At 47.5% G+C, this 22,451-nt stretch overlaps 1 protein-coding gene across 2 annotated transcripts; it reads right to left on the reverse strand.

Annotated features, from left to right (window-relative positions):
* Positions 1-855: 855 nt before the first annotated feature.
* On the reverse strand, positions 856-21,688 carry LOC308577575 (perilipin-3-like). 2 transcript variants are annotated; one of them, XM_081177896.1, is made up of 8 exons: positions 21,518-21,688; positions 17,233-17,300; positions 10,761-10,956; positions 10,066-10,148; positions 7,478-7,775; positions 5,567-5,766; positions 2,279-2,407; positions 856-2,198 (listed from the first exon to the last, which is right to left on the reverse strand). In XM_081177896.1, exons 2-8 carry the CDS (start codon positions 17,290-17,292, stop codon positions 1,854-1,856), a joined length of 1,311 nt encoding a protein of 436 aa, XP_081034022.1. In that variant the 5' UTR covers positions 17,293-17,300; positions 21,518-21,688; the 3' UTR covers positions 856-1,853. The 2 variants fall into 2 exon arrangements, with proteins under 2 accessions (XP_081034022.1, XP_081034021.1); XM_081177895.1 differs by having other exon boundaries at positions 856-2,201; positions 21,518-21,685.
* Positions 21,689-22,451: the final 763 nt, after the last annotated feature.

A 22,451-nucleotide genomic window follows, 5' to 3' on the forward strand; every position in this document is an offset into this window, starting at 1 on the left:
TGTATAGTTGATTTATATTTGGATGGGTATTGTAATTTGATATTGATAAAATTTTATTTGTTAAGGTCCTCCCAAATCTCCAAACTAGCTTCCAGCTATATTGAGGGGAATCTACTCTGCTACATCACTCACTAGAGGATAATACTTAATCAATATACCCTTTCCTACAATCCTTAAGATTCCCCACATGTTTATGACATTTTCTGGGCTGGTCCAAGTCCTCAACTTCCTCCAGTTTCCACAGTTCAGCCAACTTCATGCTGAACTGCATGCAGGATCTTTCCCACCTTATGAGGAACGGCTAAGGGAGCTGGGCATGTTTAGCCTGGAGAAGAGGAGGTTAAGGGGTGATATGATAGCCATGTTCAAATATATAAAAGGATGTCACCTAGAGGAGGGAGAAAGGTTGTTTTCTGCTGCTCCAGAGAAGCGGACACGGAGCAATGGATCCAAACTACAAGAAAGAAGATTCCACCTAAACATTAGGAAGAACTTCCTGACAGTAAGAGCTGTTTGACAGTGGAATTTGCTGCCAAGGAGTGTGGTGGAGTCTCCTTTTTTGGAGGTCTTTAAGCAGAGGCTTGACAACCATATGTCAGGAGTGCTCTGATGGTGTTTCCTGCTTGGCAGGGGGTTGGACTCGATGGCCCTTGTGGTCTCTTTCAACTCTATGATTCTATGATTCTATGTCATCCGCCATCAAGGTTCTATTCCTCACTATTCCACCTCCCCCAGGAGTCCATGGGAAGTTGGAGGTGCCAGCAAGTCCGCCAAAGGACCTTACAGGTGGCCGCCATGGATTGTTGACCCAGCAAGACTGCTGCCCACCTCCCTGCTCATTCAAGACGGCTCGTGTTTTCAATGCGACAAGTGTTTTATTTACGAATCAAGGCACGGAGTGTACATAATGTGACACGTGGAGCTAGGAGGAAGTCGTGGGACAAATTCCACACAAGAAACATACACAATACAAGCTTTAAGGGACACACAGATGGCTGAGAGGAAGCTATCCCATTTCACCTCCACCCAAATATTCCGTTGGCTTGAGATTTAGGATCAGTCAATTAAGCTTTACTTAGAGGAAAGTGTTTTGGGAGGAAAGGAGAAGAAAATGGGATTTGCTCTTAACTAGGTTGTAGTCCACCCCATGGCCCACCACTCAGCAAGAAGTACTCCCTTTTTTGGGCACAGAAAAGCGCAAGGAGTTGAGTCCAAGATGACTTTTCAGCTAAGCTGAAGAGAGAGGCAAAAACAGCAACCCCTCAAAACACTCCCTCTCAAATTTACTGCTCTAGAACAAAATGGGCGCGTCCTAGAGTTGGGTCTTCTCTTTGGTTCAAGGCCTGCCTAGATGCTGGGAACAAATATATATACCGTATTTTTCGCTCTGTAAGACGCACTTTCCCCCTCCTAAAAAGGAAGGGGAAATGTGTGTAGATCTTATGCAGTGAATGCAGGCGGGAGGCTCTGTCAGCACTCCCTTTAAAGAGGCGCGTGGAGTGTGCGCGCTGCTCTTGGGGGCTGTCCTTCTCCCTCCTCAGGGAAAAGCCCTCAAGAGCTGCACACACACTCCACACGCTCTTTAAAGGGAGCATGGCTCTTAGGGGAGCCTTAGCCATGCGCAGCCTCTCCCGGGAAGGGATGAAGGCTGCGTGCGGCTAAAGAGGAAGCCAGGACAGTGAGTGGGATCCTGCTGGCTGTTCTAGCTTCTGGCTTAGCCACGGAATGAAGTCTCCACAGGGGAGCGGGCAGCCTCCGCTAAAAACTAGGTGCGTCCAATCATCCAGTGCATCTAACAGAGCGAAAAATACGGTATATGTTTTTTAAAAAGGGTCTGGCACTCTTATATGCTACTACTGCATCTCTATTTCCTCTTCCTCTGCCTTGCCGGACGCAGCAAAGGGTCCCACCAGCCAAGACAGGGGGGCGTTGTGCACCACGTGGTCCATCAACTCGTCCGTCAGCTCGCGGAGTTTGGAGGCCTTCTCCCTGCTCTGGGCCAAGATGCTGCTGGAGAGGTCGCGGAAGGAATTGGCGGACACAAAGGCCACGCGGAGCTCCTCGGCGTTCTGGCGGAGGAGGCCCACTTTTTCCTGGAGGTTGGCTGGGAGGCCTTGGAGGTTGGAGACCAACGTCATGGTGGCCGACTGAATCTGCTGGGCCAGGCCGCGGGAGACCTCCAAGGCTTGGGTCTCCATCTGCTGGAAGAGGGCAAGAGCACGTCAAGGTTTTGCAAAAGGCTGGGACACACGGCGGGGACCTTCCAAAAGTGACTTACCTCGGGCTCAGGAATGTTCTTCTGGCTCAGCTCGGGGGACTGCTTCTGACTCCATTGCTTCCACATCTGGTGAACCTTCTCCTGACCACTTTGGATCTTCTGATCCATTCCGTGTTTGACATGTTCCATCTGGGAGGATAGAAGAAGAAGAAGAAGAAGAAGAAGAAGAAGAAGAAGAAGAAGAAGAAGAAGAGTAGTAGTAGTAGTAGTTTGGATTTGATATCCCGCTTTATCACTACCCTAAGGAGTCTCAAAGGGATGCGGGTGGTGCTGTGAGTTAAACCAAAAAGCCTAGGGCTTGCCAATCAGAAGGTCAGGGGTTCGAATCCCCACGACGGGGTGAGCTCCCGTTGCTCGGTCCCTGCTCCTGCCAACCTAGCAGTTCAAAAGCACGTCAAAGTGCAAGTAGATAAGTAGGTACCACTCCAGCAGGAAGGTAAATGGCATTTCCGTGCGCTGCTCTGGTTCTCCAGAAGCAGCTTAGTCATGCTGGCCACATGACCCGGAAGCTGTACGCCGGCTCCCTCAGCCAGTAAAGTGAGATGAGCGCCGCAAACCCAGAGTCGGCCACGACTGGACCTAATGGTCAGGGGTCCCTTTACCTTTAAGGAGTCTCAAAGCGGCTAACAATCTCCTTTCCCTTCCTCCCCCACAACAAACACTCTGTGAGGTGAGTGGGGCTGAGAGACTTCAGAGAAGTGTGACTGGCCCAAGGTCACCCAGCAGCTGCAGGTGGAGGAGCGGGGAAGCGAACTCGGTTCACCAGATTACGAGTCCACCGCTCTTAACCACTACACCACGCTGGCTCAGAAGAAGACAATCAACAGCAGCCCCTTTTGCAGCCTTGAGACTCTTTCGCAGAATAGTTTCCAGGCACGTTTTACCATATGTCATGGACGTGTAAGGTAATAATAATATAATAAATTTTATATATACCCCCCCCTTCCCGGCCAGAGTGGGGCTCAGGGTGGCTAACACTGGTAAAATTACAATAAAAACATAATAGGGGGGGGGGGGGAAACCAATTTAAAATACAGGTTAAAATGCAGCCTCATTTTAAAAGTAGCCCATAGATCAAAACCATAAGGAGAGGGAAACATAAGGGTCATACTGAGTCCAAACCAAAGGCCAGGCGGAACAGCTCTGTCTTGCAGGCCCTGCGGAAAGATGTCAAAGCATTCTGGGAAATGATATACAGTCGTACCTCGAAAGTCGAACGGAATCCGTTCCTGAAGTCCATTCGACTTCCTAAACATTCGGAAACCAAAGCACGGCTTCTGATGGGCTGCTGGAAGCTCCTGTAGCCAATCGGAAGCCGTGCCGGATGTTCGGCTTCCAAAAATCGTTTGAAAACCGGAACACTCATTTCCGGGTTTTGATTGTTCGGGAGCCGATTTGTTCGAGAGCCAAGGCGTTTGAGATCCAAGGTACGACTGTACAATGAATTGAAAAAAATGTTTAAAATAACTTTTATAAAAAAACAACAACAAAGAAACTTTTTTATTAGGACTTGTAGGTATCGAGATCTCAAAGGAGCAGAAAAGGCTTTTTATGTACGCGACGACAGCCGTGCGGATGTTATTAGCCCAGAGATGGAAAGAAGACAAAGTCCCTACCAGGGGAAAATGGCGAACTAAGCTACTGGATTATGCCAAAATAGCAAAACTGACCAGGAAGCGCAAGGAACCAAGAAGACCAAAACTTCAATGAAGGATGGGAATTTTTTTTTAAATTTACCGTATTTTTTGCTCTATAAGACTCACTTTTTCCCTCCTAAAAAGTAAGGGGAAATGTGTGTGCGTCTTATGGAGCGAATGCAGGCTGCGCAGCTATCCCAGAAGCTAGAACAGCAAGAGGGATTGCTGCTTTCACTGCGCAGCGATCCCTCTTGCTGTTCTATCTTCTGAGATTCAGAATATTTTTTTCTTGTTTTCCTCCTCCAAAAACTAGGTGCGTCTTGTGGTCTGGTGCATCTTATAGAGCGAAAAATACGGCGCTTGAGATACCAATGTAAGCAGATGAGAACATTATCAGGATTGCAAGAACACCTGTAATGTAGAAGACACTACAGATAAAATGGAGAGACATAAAATTTGGATTGTGAAATAATACCCAGTTGAAAAGGTTTATAACAGGACCTGTGGAGGGGAAAGTTGGGAAGTCTAGAGATTCAGAGAAATTTCCAAATATGATGAAAATAAGGCTATGAAATTATACGTGTTTGTATGTCTTTTTATATGTTTGTATTGTTTTAAAAATGCTGTAAAACCAATAAAAATTTATATATAAAAAAAAGAAATTTCCAAATATGGATATGTATTTTGCATTGTTACAACTCTACACTTGTAAACTCATATACAAATTATTTCAATTTTATATAAAAAAACTCCAGGTCATATTCAACCCGCTGAAGTCAATGGCCACAAACGGGCTGATTGATTCCAATGGGTCTCCTCCGAGCAACTGAACACAATCCTCCAAACTTATAGCAGGCTTTAAGACACTGGGTTCGATCCAGTACACCGGCCTCGGTCCAGTATACCTGAAGGAGCATCTCCACCCTCATCGTTCTACCTGGACACTGAGGTCCAGCTCCGAGGGCCTTCTGGCGGTTCCCTCCCTGCGAGAAGCCAAGTTACAGGGAACCAGGCAGAGGGCCTTCTCGGTGGCGGCGCCCTCCCTGTGGAACGTTCGCCATCCCACCAGATGTCAAAAAGAACAACTACCACCAGACTTTTAGAAGACATCTGAAGGCAGCCCTGTTTAGGGAAGCTTTTAATGTATTACAGTATTTTAATATTTTTTGGGAAGCTGCCCAGAGTGGCTGGGGAAGCCCAGCCAGATGGGCGGGGTATAAATAATAAATTATTATTATTAAGAAAAATCTTGCAAGAGCTGAACATTGTTGTGTTCTCTCTATTCTTAGCGTTTCAGCTTTCTGCAAACAGCTTTGGAGGTTGTAGTTTCCACAACCAAGAGGTGTATAAATTAATGAAACAAATACCGTATTTTTTGCACCATAACACTCACTTTTTTCCTCTTAGAAAGGGGAAATGTTTGTGCGTGTTATGGAGGGAATGCCTACGGGTGGCATGCCTACGGATTTTCCTCCTCTAAAAACTATGTGCGTGTTATGGTCGGGTGTGTGTTATAGAGCGAAAAATACGGTAAATAAACTACTGCCACCCCTCCCCAAACCATTGATGCTGTCCGGGGCCCGATGGGAGTTGTGAGCCTGGCAATATCTGGGCTGCCCCATCTCCTTGCTCTACCCAGAATGCTTCTTACCAGCTCGATGGTTTGGTGCAGCTGGGCGAGGGCATCTTGGGTACTCTGTTTGGCATCCCTCAACTTGCCCAGAGAGTGCTGGTAGGCTCGGTGGCGGACCTTGGCCGAGAGAGACCCCAGGCGCACAAAGTAGCTCCTTTGCTCCTTCTGCTGCTCCACAGTGGCGATTTCAAAACCCTCGACGGCGGTGGCCAGTTTAGCTAGGAGAAAACCCAAGACCTTTCAGTGTCGTCTTGGAAACACTTCAGGGCCGGCCAGAGACAGTTTGGCACCTGAGGAAAAACCCTAGTGGTGTAGGAGAGCTGGAAAATAATAATCCACATCAGGCTCCCCTTGGATTTCAAATGGTACATGGGTAAAGGTAAAGGAACCCCTGACCATTAGGTCCAGTCGTGGCCGACTCGGGGGTTGCGGGGCTCATCTCGCTTTATTGGCCGAGGGAGCCGGCGTACAGCTTCCGGGTCATGTGGCCAGCAGGACTAAGCCGCTTGTGGCGAACCAGAGCAGCGCACGGAAACGCCGTTTACCTTCCAGCTGGAGCGGTACCTATTTATCTACTTGCACTTTGATGTGCTTTCGAACTGCTAGGTGGGCAGGAGCAAGGACCGAGCAACGGGAGCTCACCCCGTCGTGGGGATTCGAACCACCGTCCTTCTGATCGGCAAGTCCTAGGCTCTGTGGTTTAACCCACAGCGCCACCCGTGTCCCTAGTACATGGGTAGATGAGTCTAAAAAGCCTTGGACTTGAATTTTCACAGCTCTCCGGCAGCTATAGTGGCTCATTGACCAGAAGTAATGTATTAAGCATTAACTTTGATTCAGTATACCTGAAGGAGCGTCTCCACCCCCATTGTTCTTCCCACCAGATGTCAAAGAGAAAAACAAGTACCAAACTTTTAGAAGACATCTGAAGGCAGCCCTGTTTAGGGAAGCTTTTAATGTTTGATGTTTTATTGTATTTTTAATATTCTGTTGGGAGCCACCCAGAGTGGCTGGGGAAACCCAGCCAGATGGGCAGGGTATAAGTAATAAATTATTACTATTACCATTATTATTACAGTGGTACCTCGGGTTACATACGCTTCAGGTTACAGACTCCGCTAACCCAGAAATAGTACCTCGGGTTAAGAACTTTGCTTCAGGATGAGAACAGAAATCGTGCTCCAGTGGTGCGGCGGCAGCGGGAGGCCCCATGAGCTAAAGTGGTGCTTCAGGTTAAGAACAGTTTCAGGTTAAGTACGGACCTCTGGAACGAATTAAGTACTTAACCCGAGGTACCACTGTGTTTTTATTTGCAGGACAGAACGCACCCTCATATTCTGTCACAAGTCCCATTTGTTTGAAGCTGAACCAGTCCCTCTATGGAGACGGAAGAGGTCTCCCTCACAGGGCTCTTGTTAAGAATTTCGGAGCTCTCCCTAAATCAGGGGTCTGCAACCTTTAAGACAAAAAGAGCCACTTGGACCCGTTTCCGAAGAAAAAAAACACTGGAGCCGCAAACGTGTGCGCCGCTGCCCTCCGATCTGACAGTGGGCGGGAAGGTGACGTTGGGACGGTGCGTGACTAACACACGCACCGCCCCCATGCAACGTCACAGCCAGTACAGTGCCCGCCACAGTGGGGAGTGTCTGGGCGCACAATGCGCCTCCTCCCCTCGCTAGTATCTGCCCCGGAGCCACGGCAAAGGTGTAAAAGAGCCACATGCGGCTCCGGAGCCGCGGGTTGCAGACCCCTGCCCTAAATGAAGCCCATTTTTAGAAAACCCAGGTAGCAAGCGAGTCGCCCCATAATCCCAGCCTGCTGAGATTGTCAGACTTGGGAGACAACCCGGCAGCTCTTCCCGGGTTGGTCTAGATGTCCGCCAGGGCCTTTTCCAACTCTGTGGAAAGCTGAAAGCGTGCAGGTCCTCACCCAGCTCCTCATCCGTCATGGGAAGGTAGTGGTCCACCAACTGTTCCGATTTCCCCAGCACAGCATCCACCCCGCTGGTCACCATCTGCCCCACCGAGGAGCCCATCACTGTGTTGACTCCGCTGGCCACCGCGGACCTGGTCATCTCAACGCCTCCCTGGACCGCCTCCTTGGTTCGATCCACCATCCCGGTCACGGTGCTGGCAACGGCGTCCTTCGCACCCGAGACCGTGCTGCTGATGGCGTCCTTGGCTCCCGTCATGGTGGAGGTCACCAAATCTTTGGTGCCTGAAATGATCTAGAGGACAGTTTCGTATGATAGATAGATAGATGATAGATAGATATAGATAGATAGATGATAGATAGATAGATAGATAGATAGATAAGATAGATATAATTTATTACGGCGGGAGACCAGCTTATAAAACGCACTTGGGGGTACAATCCCAGAAGGGATAAAACAATGCACAACAATAAATTTAAAATTTATAAATGCAATAAGCGTATAGACACGTAAAACTTGAAGATAAGCTACTGCAGAGAGATGACTCGGAGTCACCGATGGAACCAAGTTTGGGGATTTTCTTAAACTAGTTTGGGTCGGGGGATGGTCTGGGCCTACACAGAATCTGGCGACCATCCAGGTCGTCTTATGATCTTTGCCAAACAGGAAAAGGTCACATTTTTGCTTTTCCGGGAGGTCAGCAAGCCTCACCAGCAGGGGATCAATGGTCTCATTCCGTGCCTCTTCCTAAAAGGGACATCTAAAGAACAAATGCTCTGGGCTTGCTATCTCCCTCAATGAAGAGGCGCAAAGTCTCTGAGCATATGGGACTTTTTAAAAGGCTCCTTCCAGGACCAGCGAGGGAAGAGCCGAGCTTCTGGCAAGTGTAAAAGCCCTTCTTGCATTTTTGGATACGAGAAAGAAGAGATATGCTGCCGGTGCGGCTATATACCTCTCGATTTCTCCAATTTTATAGCCGGGGCACCTTGAGCAGTCCTGTTGTCTCTCGGTATCTAATATTCTTTGCCTGACCATGGCTTTTGCCTGGCCCAAGCCCAGGCTTAGAAGGGCTTGAGGGGCAAAACCCAGTTTCCGGAGGGTGTTCAGGACTGCTGTCTGCCAGCCTGACTGGAGCTGGTCGCAGAGGATCAGTGGGGCTATTCCTCGGGGGAGCAGACTCAATGCCAGCCATTTATAGATTGAGGTTAGGTGGATATAAGCCTCCACTCTCATCATCCCCCTTTCTAGTCTAACCCATGCGTTTGAAACGCATCTGGAGACTTGTAGGAGACCTCTAAGGAGTTTGGCAGTTCCGTATGTTTTATTGCGCTTTTAATATTCTGCTGGGAGCCAGCCCCAGAGTGGCTGGGGAAGCACAGCCAGATAGGCAGGGTGTTGTCATTTAGTCGTTTAGTCGTGTCCGACTCTTCGTGACCCCCTGGACCAGAGCACGCCAGGCACTCCTGTCTTCCACTGCCTCCTGCAGTTTGGTCAAACTCATGCTGGTCACTTCGAGAACACTGTCCCACCATCTCATCCTCTGTCGCCCCCTTCTCCTTGCGCCCTCCATCTTTCCCAACATCAGGGTCTTTTCCAGGGAGTCTTCTCTTCTCCTGAGGTGGCCAAAGTCTTGGAGCCTCAGCTTCAGGATCTGTCCTTCCCGTGAGCACTCAGGCCTGATTTCCTTCAGAATGGAGAGGTTTGATCTTCTTGCAGTCCCTGGGACTCTCCAGAGTCTCCTCCAGCACCAGAATTCAAAAGCATCCATTCTTCGGCAATAGGCGGGGTATAAACAATAAATTGGCGGCCCGGATCCAACAGCCAGTCTGATGTTCACGTTTTTATTTGTATGCACTTAAAACGAACAGCAAGTCTGCAGTCGGCCCCTTAATCTCTCCCTGGGATGCTTCCCTAACTTCTTTAACCCAGCCAGGATTTTCTTGTTTTACAGAAGTGTAGTGCCTCATATTTTTTATTTTTTTTCATGTAACATTTTTACAAATCCATTTCATTTGTTGAGGCGTTAGGGGGAGAAGAAAAGAAAAAAGAAAGGGGGGTGGAGAGAGGGAAGATGGATAGGGGTGGGGTCGGGTGGCGGTGTTTCTATTATGTTTAATGTATGTAGAGTTTGGTGTCAGCGTTGCTTGTGCTGTTCACTTGTGTTCCTTTGGTGGTGAGAGAGGTTGGGGTTGGCCTAGGGTGTGATTGTTTGCTTGAGATTGGCTGTGGTGATCTTTGTTTTCGTGTGTGAGTGAGGTGGGTGGGTGTTTTGGGTCAGGTTAGCCATATTGATTTGTATGCTGTTGGTGGATTATTGTCATTGTCCTGTTGGGCTGTGTATGTGATAAAGGGGAGCCATACCGGGGTGAAAGCGTCTTCTTCCGTTTGTCCCCGTGTCAGTTTCAGTTTATTGGTTAATTTTTCTAGTAGGGCTGTTTCCCATACTATTTGGTACCATTGGTCCATGCTTACTCCTGACAGGTCTCTGGAGGACGTTGCAGTGTTAATACACATTGCAGAATTCCCTGGACGTGTGAAGAGGGAACAGTGAATCCTGCCCTCCACGAAGGACGTCTCTATTTACCTTATCGGTGGGCTGTTGAAGAATCGGCAGGTTTTCCTCCAACTTGTCCAGCCCTTTGCAGGCAAACTCGTTGGCTGATGAAACTGAATGAGGAATAATAGCAATAATATCTATATATTAGAGAAGAATATATGGAATTGGAATTGTTAATTCTTTCGGCGATATAGTATACTTTTCTTTCCCTTTTCACATTCTTAATTAATTATAATAATAATTATTTATTTGTACTCCGCCCATCTGACTGGGTTGGCCTGGCCACTCTGGGCAGCTTCCAACATATAAAAACATAATAAAACATTAAATGTTACAAAGCTTCCCTATAGAGGGCTGCCTTCAGATGTCTTCTAAAGGTTGTAGCTTTACCCATCTCCTTGTTATCTGATGGGAGGGCATCTCACAGAGGGGACCCTGAGGTCCCGCTCCGAGGGCCTTCTGGGGGTTCCCTCCCTGCGAGAAGTGAGGTTACAGGAAACCTGTTCCATTCATTCATTCATTGAAGTCCCAGTTCCATTCATGCATTCATTTTACGGTATTATTATTATTATCATCATCAAGGCAAGGTCTCCTGTTTGCCTCCAAAACACAGCAGAAATGCAAAATGCAGCATTACTACCAGAGCAAGCAGGATGGAAAAAAAAACCCCGCCCCTGGCAACCCCCCCCCCCCAATCCCTGGAAACTGGGCAGGCCACTCACTCTGGGGCTCGAGTTTGCTCAAGATGGGCTGAGCGCCGCTGGCAGCCGCCGAAGCAATGGTCTTGACGCCTTTCTCAGCCACGTCGCAGACGGATTTCACATAGGGATGGCTTTCCTTCGTGGATGTATACGCCGCAGAGACCATGTTGTAGGCGGAACTGACTAGTGGGAGGTTGGCTACCCTGCCTGCGACATTCTGACCGGGAGGAGAAAAATGTAAACACAGATATATAAACTTAGGGCGTTTGCGGGCAACACGGTTATTATTTATTGATCAACCTTTGGGAAATACAAAGACGGTAAATAATAATAATAATAGGTAAAGGTACCCCTGACCATTAGGTCCAGTCATGACCGACTCTGGGATTGCGGCGCTCATCTCGCTTTACTGGCCGAGGGAGCCAGCATACAGCTTCCAGGTCATGTGGCCAGCATGACTAAGCCACTTCTGGCGAACCAGAGCAGCGCACGGAAACGCCGTTTACCTTCCCACCAGAGTGGTACCTATTTATCTACTTGCACTTTGATGTGCTTTCGAACTGCTAGGTTGGCAGGAGCAGGGACTGAGCAACAGGAGCTCACCCCGTTGCTGGGATTCGAACCACCAACCTTCTGATCGGCAAGTCCTAGGCTCTGTGGTTTAACCCACAGCGCCACCTGTGTCCAAGTAGTAGCAGTAGTAACAACAACAACAACAACAATTCATTATTTATACCCCGGCCATCTGGCTGAGTTTCTCAAGCCACTCTGATCAGCTCCCAATTGAGTGTTAAAAACAATACAGCATCAAACATTAAAAACTTCCTTAAACAGGGCTGCTTTCAGATGTCTTCTAAAAGTCAGACAGTTGTTTATTTCCTTGATATCTGATGGGAGGGCGTTCGACAGGGCGGGCGCCACTACCAAGAAGGCCCTCTGTCTGGTTCCCTATAACCTCACTTCTTGCAACGAGGGAACCGCCAGAAGGCCCTCAGCGCTGGACCTCAGTGTCTCAGGTAAGAAGGGAGATAAAACAATTTGGAGACTTAGCTGTTTTCTATATAAACGAAGATAAAACTAAAATCCGGGCCAAAAAAATCTGCAAAACAAAACGGGCATTGGGGTGGGAAAAAGTTGGCATATTTGGGTATTTGGTTAACACACAAAAACTGCAGCGCTTTTCCAGAACAATTGCATTAAAGTATGGAAAGAGGTGAAACTAGATTCATCAAGACCCTGCCTGCTACATTCTGACCGGGGTTTTTTGGGTTGGGGAGGGAGGAGAAAAATAATGGAAGATATTAACGCAGATATATAAACCTAGGGCTTTTGCGGGAGACGCCTTTATTATTTGTTGATATTCCTTTGGGAAATACGAATAGATGCCCCTTAGGGTCTCTTCTGACTATGATTCCACGAGGCCAGCTGGGGTTCTGAGGGTCTCAGCGGCTTCAAGGAGGGAATATTATCCGAGACAAGAGATTCTGCAAAAGGAAACTAGCATATAGGAAGTTTTTCCAGCGCTGCCGCAGCAGAAGTCTGGGTTGTCACAATTCAGTCCCCTTGCAAACAAACGAATAAATCAAAGCCGATTGTGCAACCTGGACATTTCACCTCATAAAGTAGGTTGGGACAAGAGATAGCATGGGAGTCATGAGTTTCATGACACAGCGTCACTCGAACTCTGGCCTCTAGTCCATTTGTGAGCCTCTGAATGTAGAAGCCAGAAAAGGGAATTAAATAAGAGCAGTTTAGTTCTCCGCAGGAGCCCACAGCTGCTGAAGATTTGGCGTTGTGAGTTTCGGCATGGCACTTATCCCTCGATAAAAGTTGCAGAAAAACTAGAAATTGCGGTTAACCAGGGCAGTGTGACTCGCAGGTCGATGGGCAGAGGGAAAACAATCGCGCTGTCATGCGAAAGAAACGTTTCTTTCTTTCTGTTAATTTTGTAGAGATAAAAACTTCAATAAAAATTACCGTATTTTTCGCTCTCCGAGACTCACTTTTTCCCTCCTAAAAAGTAAGGGGAAATGTGTGTGCGTCTTATGGAGCGAATGCAGGCTGCGCAGCTATCCCAGAAGCCAGAAGAGCAAGAGGGATTGCTGCTTTCGCTGCGCAGCGATCCCTCTTGCTGTTCTGGCTTCTGAGATTCAGAATATTATTTTTTTCTTGGTTTTCCTCCTCCAAAAACTAGGTGCGTCTTGCGGTCGGCTGCGTCTTATAGAGCAAAAAATATGGCAGTGAAAAATAAAAAAATGTGCTGTCATGCGTATACAGTGATTAGACCGTCCTGAGTTAGAATCCTGACTCAAGCCGAAGACCGTCACTGTCATCTCTCGGGTCAGCTGACCTCACAATGGAATCATTTGCTGTCTATGAACTACAAGTCACTGCTGGCTAGTCAGGCTAATGACACTGTAAACTGGCAAAGCTCTGAAGAACTTTAGAAGACACCTCAAAGCAGCCCTGCATAGGGATTTTTTTTAATGTTTCATGTTCTATTGTGTTATTGTATATGCTGGAAGCCTCCCAGAGTGGCTGGGCAAACCCAGTCAGATGGGCAGGGTTCTAATAATAAAATTATCACACACACACACACAAAAATTAAAACACCAGACGCGCTTGGAGGTCCCTCAACTGGCATTGCAACAGGACATACATTTAAGCACATCCGATGTGCGTTAAAAACACACGACTTCTGTCTCCCCCCGCCGGCAAAGATTCCTGGGAACTGTAGTTTAAAGGAGCTGTGAATTTCAGTTCTTGGGAAGAGAGAGTTAACTACAGTCCGCAGTAAAAAGGTAAAGGGACACCTGACCATTAGGTACAGTCGTGGCCGACTCTGGGGTTGCGCGCTCATCTCGCTTTATTGGCTGAGGGAGCCGGCGTACAGCTTCCGGGTCATGTGGCCAGCAGGACTAAGCCGCTTCTGGCGAACCAGAGCAGCGCACGGAAACGCCATTTACCTTCCCGCCGGAGCTGTACCTATTGATCTACTTGCACTGATGTGCTTTCGAACTGCTAGGTTGGCAGGAGCAGGGACTGAGCAACGGGAGCTCACCCCGTCACAGCGATTCGAACCGCCGACCTTCTGATCGGCAAGTCCTAGGCTCTGTGGTTTAACCAACAGCGCCACCCACGCCCCTTACAGTCCGCAGTAATGCGCTTTAAATGTTTGCAGATGTGCTCCTATCAATCTGCTCCTTGGCTGCCATTGCCAAGTACAATTCAAAGTTTCGGTGCTGACCTTTGCCACTAAGTAGAACCAGACAGTTTCGTTATTTCAGCTTCGCTCCGCAAGACGGTCAGGCCTGGCGAGGGTTGTGAATGCAGCCCACTGAATGCAATTCATTGGAAACAAGCCAATCCAAGAACTTCACTTTTGCTCCCGTGAGATGGGGCTGTTTGTGCCACTTTGCTGCAATCGCATTTGAGCAGAGATTTTGAAACGCCAACCTCCAGCGCTTAATCCAGAATGCGGCAGCTAGACTGGGGACTGGGAGCGGCCGCCGAGACCACATAACACATGAAAGACCTACATTGGCTCCCAGTATGTTTCCGAGCACAATTCAAAGTGTTGGTGTTGACCTTTAAAGCCCTAAACGGCCTCGGTCCAGTAGACCTGAAGGAGCGTCTCCACCCCCATCGTTCAGCCCGGACACGGAGATCCAGCGCCGAGGGCCTTCTGGCGGTTCCCTCACTTCGAGAAGCAAAGCTACAGGGAAGCAGGCAGAGGGCCTTCTCGGTAGTGGCGCCCGCCCTGTGGAACACCCTCCCACCAGATATCAAAGAGATAAACAACTACCTGACATTCAGAAGACATCTGAAGGCAGCCCTGTTCAGTGAAGTTTTTAATGTTTGACATAGTTACAGATAGGTAGCCGTGTTGGTCTGCCATAGTCAAAATAAAAAAATTCCTTCCAGTAGCACCTTAAAGACCAACTAAGTAAGTTCTTGGTATGAGCTTTCGTGTGCATGCACACTTCTTCAGATACACATGCATGCACACGAAAGCTCATACCAAGAACTAACTTAGTTGGTCTTTAAGGTGCTACTGGAAGGAATGTTTGACATATTAGTGTATTTTTGGTCTTTGTGGAAGCCGCCCAGAGTGGCTGGGGAAACCCAGCCAGATGGGCGGGGTACAAATAATAAATTATTATTATTATTAAAGCTTTCTGCTCTTTAGAGTAGCCCCCGTTGTTTCTGGGGAATATCCGAACGCCGTCTCCCGCATGCGTTTCGAACTCTGACCCTCTTAGACCTTTGCCGCCAAACCTGTCCTGGGCCGTGGGCAATTTTTGCAAGGATCTGAGAAGTAGCCCCTCACTGGCATTTGATGGGAGGGCAGTGTGGTGCAGCGGTCAGAGTGCCCGACTAGGGGACCCGGGTTCAAATCTCGCACTCAAGCCAAGAAACTCAGTGGGGGTCTTTGGGGCCAGGGACTGTCCCTCAGCCAAAATCAACCTCGGAAGGTTTTCGGGAAGGATAAAAAGTGGGGTAGGAGGGGGAGAGTCGCTGCTTTGAGTTCATTGGAGGAAACAGAACGAGACATTGTAATATGTCTAGACAAGGTCTTATACAGTGGTACCTCGGGTTACATACGCTTCAGGTTACAGACTCCGCTAACCCAGAAATATTATCTTAGGTTAAGAACTTTGCTTCAGGATGAGAACAGAAATCGTGCGGTGGCAGCACGGCAGAAGCGGGAGGCCCCATTAGCTAAAGTGGTGCTTCAGGTTAAGAACAGTTTCAGGTTAAGAACTGACCTCCGGAATGAATTAAGCACTTAACACGAGGTACCACTGTATATATAATAAATGTTCATAAATGTACCAACCAAACACGTACACAGATCAGCACAGGAAGACCGTCCTGAAACCATTTTGACTCCCAAACTGACCAAATGTTTTCTCTGCAAGGAGGGAGGGGGTGAGGGAACCGTCCCATTGTCTCAGGAATTGGGTAATCACCATCTCAAAGGAATGGCCAGACTACCAGGAAAGGCAATCAGATAAGGCATGGGTAGGCAAACTAAGGCCCGGGGGCTGGATCTGGCCCAATCGCCTTCTAAATCCGGCCCGCGGATGGTCCGGGAATCAGTGTGTTTTTACATGAGCAGAATGTGTCCTTTTATTTAAAATGCATCTCTGGGTTATTTGTGGGGCACAGGAATTCATTGATTTTTTTTGTGTTCAAAATATAGTCTGCCCCCCCCACAAGGTCTGAGGGACAGTGGACTGGCCCCCTGCTGAAAAAGTTTGCTGAGCCCTGAGATAAGGCATTATCAGATAACCTGGTAGAGAGGAAAAGCTACAACATGGAAAAGCCTCCCCATTGTCTTTTCGTTCACAAATCCTGTTTTAAGGGTATGTCTGCGTATGAATAGAGTGAGCCTGTGACCTGGCTCAGGAACTATTTATCATTACAAAAGACTGGCCAGGCTCCCCAGGCAATCCAATCAAGTGACCATTAACAGGTAACCTGCCAGACAGGAGATAAAACAACGCACTCAGATTTCTGTTGTAGATCACCTTTTCTGTGATGCAGGTATGATGTTTGTGGGGGGAGATCTTGGGTTACACCCCTTCTGTGATGGATGTATGATGTTTCTGGGGGTGGTCTGGAGCTGCAGGGCAGGAATTTTAAAATGTCTATATAAGGGCAAGCACACCTTTGTTTTGGATCCTCCTCCTTTCTCCTGTGTGTGAGGGGAGCACCCTGTTGCAACAGATCAATAAAGATCAAGCTTACTTGCTGCTTTGCTTCTCAATATTCTCTGCTTGGCCTCTGTTATTTTCTCCTACCGATAGGGAACCCACTTAAGGACTCTATACGGGCTCTTGGATACCCCATAAGGGAAAAAGGGCAGATTTTGTTTATAACAACATACCAAACAGAAATTATAAGAAAGTTGAACTATACAAAATAATAAAATAATAATAATAATAATAATAATAATAATAATAATTTATTATTTGTACCCAGCCACAGTGGCGTAGCGTGGGGGGTGCAGGGGGGGCCGGCTGCACCGGGCGCAACATGGGGGGGCGCGCTCTCACTCGCAGTGCCAAAATCAGTGGTAAAATCCACAGGTTAGGGGGCGCAAATTACTTGCCTTGCCCCGGGTGCTGACAACCCACGCTACGCCACTGCCCAGCCACTTTGGGCGGCTTCCAACAAAGATGAAAAATACACTAAAATGTCACATATTAAAAACTTCCCTGAACAGGGCTGCCTTCAGATGTCTTCTGAATGTCAGGTAGTTGTTTATCGCTTTGACATCTGATGGGAGGGCGTTCGACAAGGCGGGTGCCACCACCGAGAAGGCCCTCTGCCTGGTTCCCTGTAACTTGGCCTCTCGCAGTGAGGGAACCGCCAGAAGGCCCTTGGAGCTGGACCTCAGTGTCCGGGCAGAACGATGGGGGTGGAGACGCTCCTTCAGGGATACTGGAGAGACAAATCGTTGGGAAAAACAAAACCAGCCACTTACTTTCGGGTCTTGCTCTTCAGTTACTGTAGAGGCGGCAGCATCACCTTCTGAGGACGACATTCTTGCAGCTAAGAAGGAATAAGAAACTCTCTTGAGTCACACATACAGAGATAATCTTGGGGGTAAAATCCAGGGCCACAAAGACATTCCCTGGTTGGAGGCCGGGAGATAAGGCAGCCACATGCGATTAGCAGCTCAGAAGGTCCAGAAGGTCGATTCGGGATGGGGGAAGAATCACGTCTGCCTTTGTCACGGGCTGCTTACAAGTCTCTTTGCAAAAAGAAAATAAAGACACCCCCCTGTTTTCCTTGACAGCGAACAAGGCCGTGCGACTGGACTTGGCTCAAGGTTTCCTAGTTGCAAATCTGTGCACCACATGGGGAAAGATGTGCTTTGGAGTCAGGGTAGATAAAAATCAATGTTTAAAAAATCGGATTTTTTAAATTTAAATCTGTTTTTTTTAAAAAACTGGATTTTTAAAATAAAATGCTTTTGGAGCAAAAAGATTTTCTCTTTAAGTTACATTATAGTCCAAAGGCTATTCATCAGGAAATAAGGATTTGTCTTAAGTTTTTCAAGTGTGCTAAAACTCAGTCTACTTTTTTTTAAAAAAAACATGTTAACAAACATGGATACCTTTGCTATAATGTTACTGTTTTAGTTAAATAAATTGTTTAAATTGCTATGAAAGGAATGATTGCTTTTCTCCTTCCAACAAAGTACAGCAAAAAAGTTGCCAAAGTATAAACAGTCAACTTATTAAACCTCGCAATAATTTCGTCATCTATGTATTTCTAATAGTAATAACCAAATCAGTAATTTTTGATATAACTGTAAAAACCACTCTGAAAAGTTATTGTTCCAAAAACGAAACCTTCATCTGGTTGGAAATATTCAAGGTTGTACCAGCAAGAATGAGTCTTTCTGTAAAAAAATTAAGGGTCCAAATCAAGTTTTACAGACTAGTGATTTAAATTGTGGTTTAAATCAATTTGATTTAAATCAAATCCACCCTGTTTGGAGCAGAGGTCTTCAATCTGGCACTGGGATTTTATTTTATTTTATTTTATTTTATTTTATTTTATTATTTTATTTTATTTTATTTTATTTTATTTTATTTTATTTATTTGCAAAATGCCAACTCTGTTTTCCAGCCTGGCTCTATATGATTTGATTTGAGTACTGAACCTAACAGACTCCGAATGGCAATGAATCAGTTGCGAGCCACTCAGGAGTCCTGTAGAAGTGCTGTAAGCTCAGCGGAGCAGAATTGGCTTTGGACGCCGAAGGTCACGAGTTCAAATCCAGACATCCCCAGTTGCGGCCTCGAACCCTGGAGAGTTGATGCCATTGGGTGTCGTAAGACCCAATGGCCTGACTCTGTATAAAGGCTGTCAAGAATCCTTTGCTTTTGGGAGGTGGGCTGGCTTGCCAAACAACCTCCAACTCAGAGGTTCTTTGTTTGGCAAGACAAAGCCGTACGCCTAGACGACTACTCTTGCCACATTTTCTGGGATGGGAAGGACTGCAACCTTCACCCAAAAAAGATAAATTTTGCAAGACTCCCCGTCATTTACTCAAGTGGAGCTGTTTCGACATCACACACAAAACCCATCACAGTTGTTTTAAGATGAACCGGATAGCCAGCGTTTAACAAAGCAATTGCAGCCACCCCCATTGTCCAGCCCGGACAACTGAGGTCCAGCTCTGAGGGTCTTCTGGCGGTTCCCTCCCTGCGAGAAGCGAGGTTGCAGGGAACCAGGCAGAGGGCCTTCTCGGTGGTGGCGCCCGCCCTGTGGAACATGTCAAGGGAATAAACAACTACAGTGGCACCTTGGTGTAAGAACAGTCCTGTTGACGAACGATTCGGTTTACGAACTCCGCAAAACCGGAAGTAGTGTCCTGGTTTGCGAACTTTACCTTGGTCTAAGAACAGAAGCAGAATAGTGAAAGGGCACCGGTGGCGGGAGGCCTCATTAGGGAAAGCGCGCTTCAGTTTAAGAACGGCTTCAGTTTAAGAACGTACTTCCGGAACGGATTAAGTTCGTAAACCGAGGTACCACTGTATCTGACTTTTAGAAGACATCTGAAGGCAGACCTGTTTAGGGAGGTTTTTAACGTCTGATGTTTGATTGTGTTTTTAATATCCGGGTTTGCGGCGTTCAGGAGCCAAAACGTCTGAGTACCAAGTACCTGAAGTACCTGAAGGAGCGTCTCCACCCCCATCATTCTGCCCGGACACTGAGGTCCAGCGCCGAAGGCCTTCTGGCGGTTCCCTCATTGCGAGAAGCGAAGCTACAGGGAACCAGGCAGAGGGCCTTTTCGGTGGTGGCGCCCGCCCTGTGGAATGCCCTCCCATCGGATGTCAAGGTGATGGACAACTACCTGACATTCAGAAGACATCTTAAGGCGGCCCTATTCAGGGAAGCTTTTAATGTATGATATTTTAGTGTTTTTTGGTTTCTGTGGAAGCCGCCCAGAGTGGCTGGGGAAACCCAGCCAGATGGGCGGGGTACAAATAATAAATTATTATTATTATTATTATTATTATTATTATTATTAGGCATTCGGAATCCTTATGCCTTATTTCTGAGATGCCAAGCTGTTTTGAGCTGGTGTTAACATTTGTCAGTGAGTAATTACTAATCATTTGGGATGCAGGTGGCGCTGTGGGTTAAACCACAGAGCCTAGGACTTGCCGATTGGAAGGTCGGCAGGTTGAATCCCCCCGACGGGGTAAGCTCCCGTTGCTCAGTCCCTGCTCCTGCCAACCTAGCAGTTCAAAAGCACCTCAAAGCGCAAGTAGATAAATAGGTACCGCTCCGGCGGGAAGGTAAATGGCATTTCCATGCGCTGCTCTGGTTCACCAGAAGCGGCTCAGTCCTGCTGGCCACGTGACCCGGAAGCTGTACGCCGGCTCCCTCGGCCAATAAAATGAGATGAGCGGCGCAACCCCAGAGTCGGTCACGACAGGACCTAATAGTCAGGGGTTCCTTTACCTTTACGTAATTACTAATCATAACAACCCAAGGTCTCATTCCAGCTCAGATGAGAGCACTCTACTTTCTCGGAGGTTTTTAGAGAGGTCAGGTGGCCATCTATTGCTTCAATTGAGACCCTGCGCCTTGATGGAGGTAGAAACTGTTTTATGCCTTGTTACGCTACCAATTCTGCAGGGTTATACGCTCTGTATTTATTACCCCTGCTATGCAAAAATCTCCAAATGAATCTGAACTTCAATGTCTAAAATCCCTGGTAGAGGACAAGGATCCTGAGTTCACGTTAAGGGTAGCCAAATTCTGTGCGATTGCCATAAAACTTAGGGAACATGCTGTGCTATCATAATGATTAAGGCCTTAAATGATAATTTTAGGTTATATGTTAGTGACTAAGTTTTAATTTATATATATTTTTTAACTGTTGCTATATCTATTGTCCCTGTTATACCTAATTGCAAACTCAAACGTATCCCTATCGTGTTCTATGACTTCCTTGATATTGTATGTGGGCTGGAACTGGTCTGTGGCCAAAATACAGTGGTACCTCGGGTTACATATGCTTCAGGTTACAGACTCTGCTAACCCATAGTGCTTCAGGTTAAGAACTTTGCTTCAGGATGAGAACAGAAATCGTGCTCCGGCGGCGCGGCGGCAGCAGGAGACCCCATTAGCTAAAGTGGTGCTTCAGGTTAAGAACAGTTTCAGGTTAAGTACGGACCTCCGGAACGAATTAAGTACTTAACCCGAGGTACCACTGTAATAAAATTCAATTGATGGGCTTCATTTGAGATTCCTGCATTCCAGGGGGTTAGACTAGATGACCGTTGGGGGTCTCTTCCAACTCTAAAATACTATACGTGAAAAGAGGGTGCTTTTTGCCTCTACTTTACTCTTTAAGCCCTACTCATTCATTCCCCCACACTGAAAGCACATTTAACCCCAACCGCCAACATCCCGGGAACTTTAGTTTGCAAAGCATGCTGTTAACTGTAGCTCCCCATGAGCTACAGTTCCCAGAATTTCGTGGGGGGCAGGGAAATGCGATTTAAGCCCACCTCGACTAAGCAAGCTGTTACATCCCTAGACTTTGAGATAATAATTAAAAAGCTGGCCATCACCCCAAAACTTGCGGTAAGCAGCTAAATATTTCAAATCCAGCTACAGCCCTATAAATACTGACTCAGAAAAAGTATTAAAAGAAGAGATGTATAGTGAAACCATTGCTCTCGAAGCATCTGACCCGAATTGGGAAAGAAAGAAAGAAACTACAAAGTCTTTTAGCTCACCTGATGGGTCCGGCGGAGTATCAGCTCCAGCAACTGTAAGAGACACGCCCGCGCCCACCTCTTAATATACTCCGGAGTGACTCCCCTTCCTCGCTGTCTGCAATCAGGAGCAAACAGGCATCATGTGAGCTCCGGAATGTGGGTGGGGTTAGAGGGGGAAGGGTGGGGGAGAAGGCGATTTTTTCCTCCGGTTCCTGAAAGTTTGGTTCAAAACGAGCGAAGTGAAACTCCACCCCCGCTGGAGGAAATGAAAGTGGAAGTGGGCGAATTCGGAGCCGACGTTGCGATCTTCTGTAGGCAGGCAGAAATCCAACCGGAGCAGCAAACCCCTCGCAGCTTCATTTTCTTGGGGGCGGGCGGGTTCCCAGCCCGCTAAATGACACATTGCTGTCATTCCCTCTTGCTGAAAAATCAAGTTTAAAAAATGGTTCCTGATACAACTATGAAGCTGATAAGCAAAAAAAGCAAAATTGCAATCCTATGCCTCCTTTACTTCGGAGTAAGCCCTGCTGGATTCCTTGGCACAATCTCCCTGGGAGTAGCTCCCCTCTTGAAGACAGCGGGACTTACTTTTGAGTAAACCTGTGCTTATGATTCGGGTGGAAACTGCAACTCTCCAGTCTGCCCAGAGACACAGATAAATTGTGGAGTGCAGGGAAGTGTGGAAACGCCACTCTGCTTATCCTCAGAGACAATCTTCTGTATAGCATTCCTTTTTACCCCGGAGATAACTCCTGGTGCTGGGCTGTGGGTGGCACTGTGGGTTAAACCACAGAGACTAGGACTTGCTGATCAGAAGGTTGGCGGTTCGAATCCCCGCGACGCGGTGAGCTCCCGTTGCTCGGTCCCTGCTCCTGCCAACCTAGCCGTTCGAAAGCACGCCAGTGCAAGTAGATAAATAGGTACCGCTCTAGTGGGAAGGGAAACGGCGTTT

The sequence above is a fragment of the Podarcis bocagei genome (assembly GCF_964188305.1).
Source record: "Podarcis bocagei genome assembly, chromosome: 18".
Classification (NCBI taxonomy): Eukaryota; Metazoa; Chordata; class Lepidosauria; order Squamata; family Lacertidae; genus Podarcis; species Podarcis bocagei.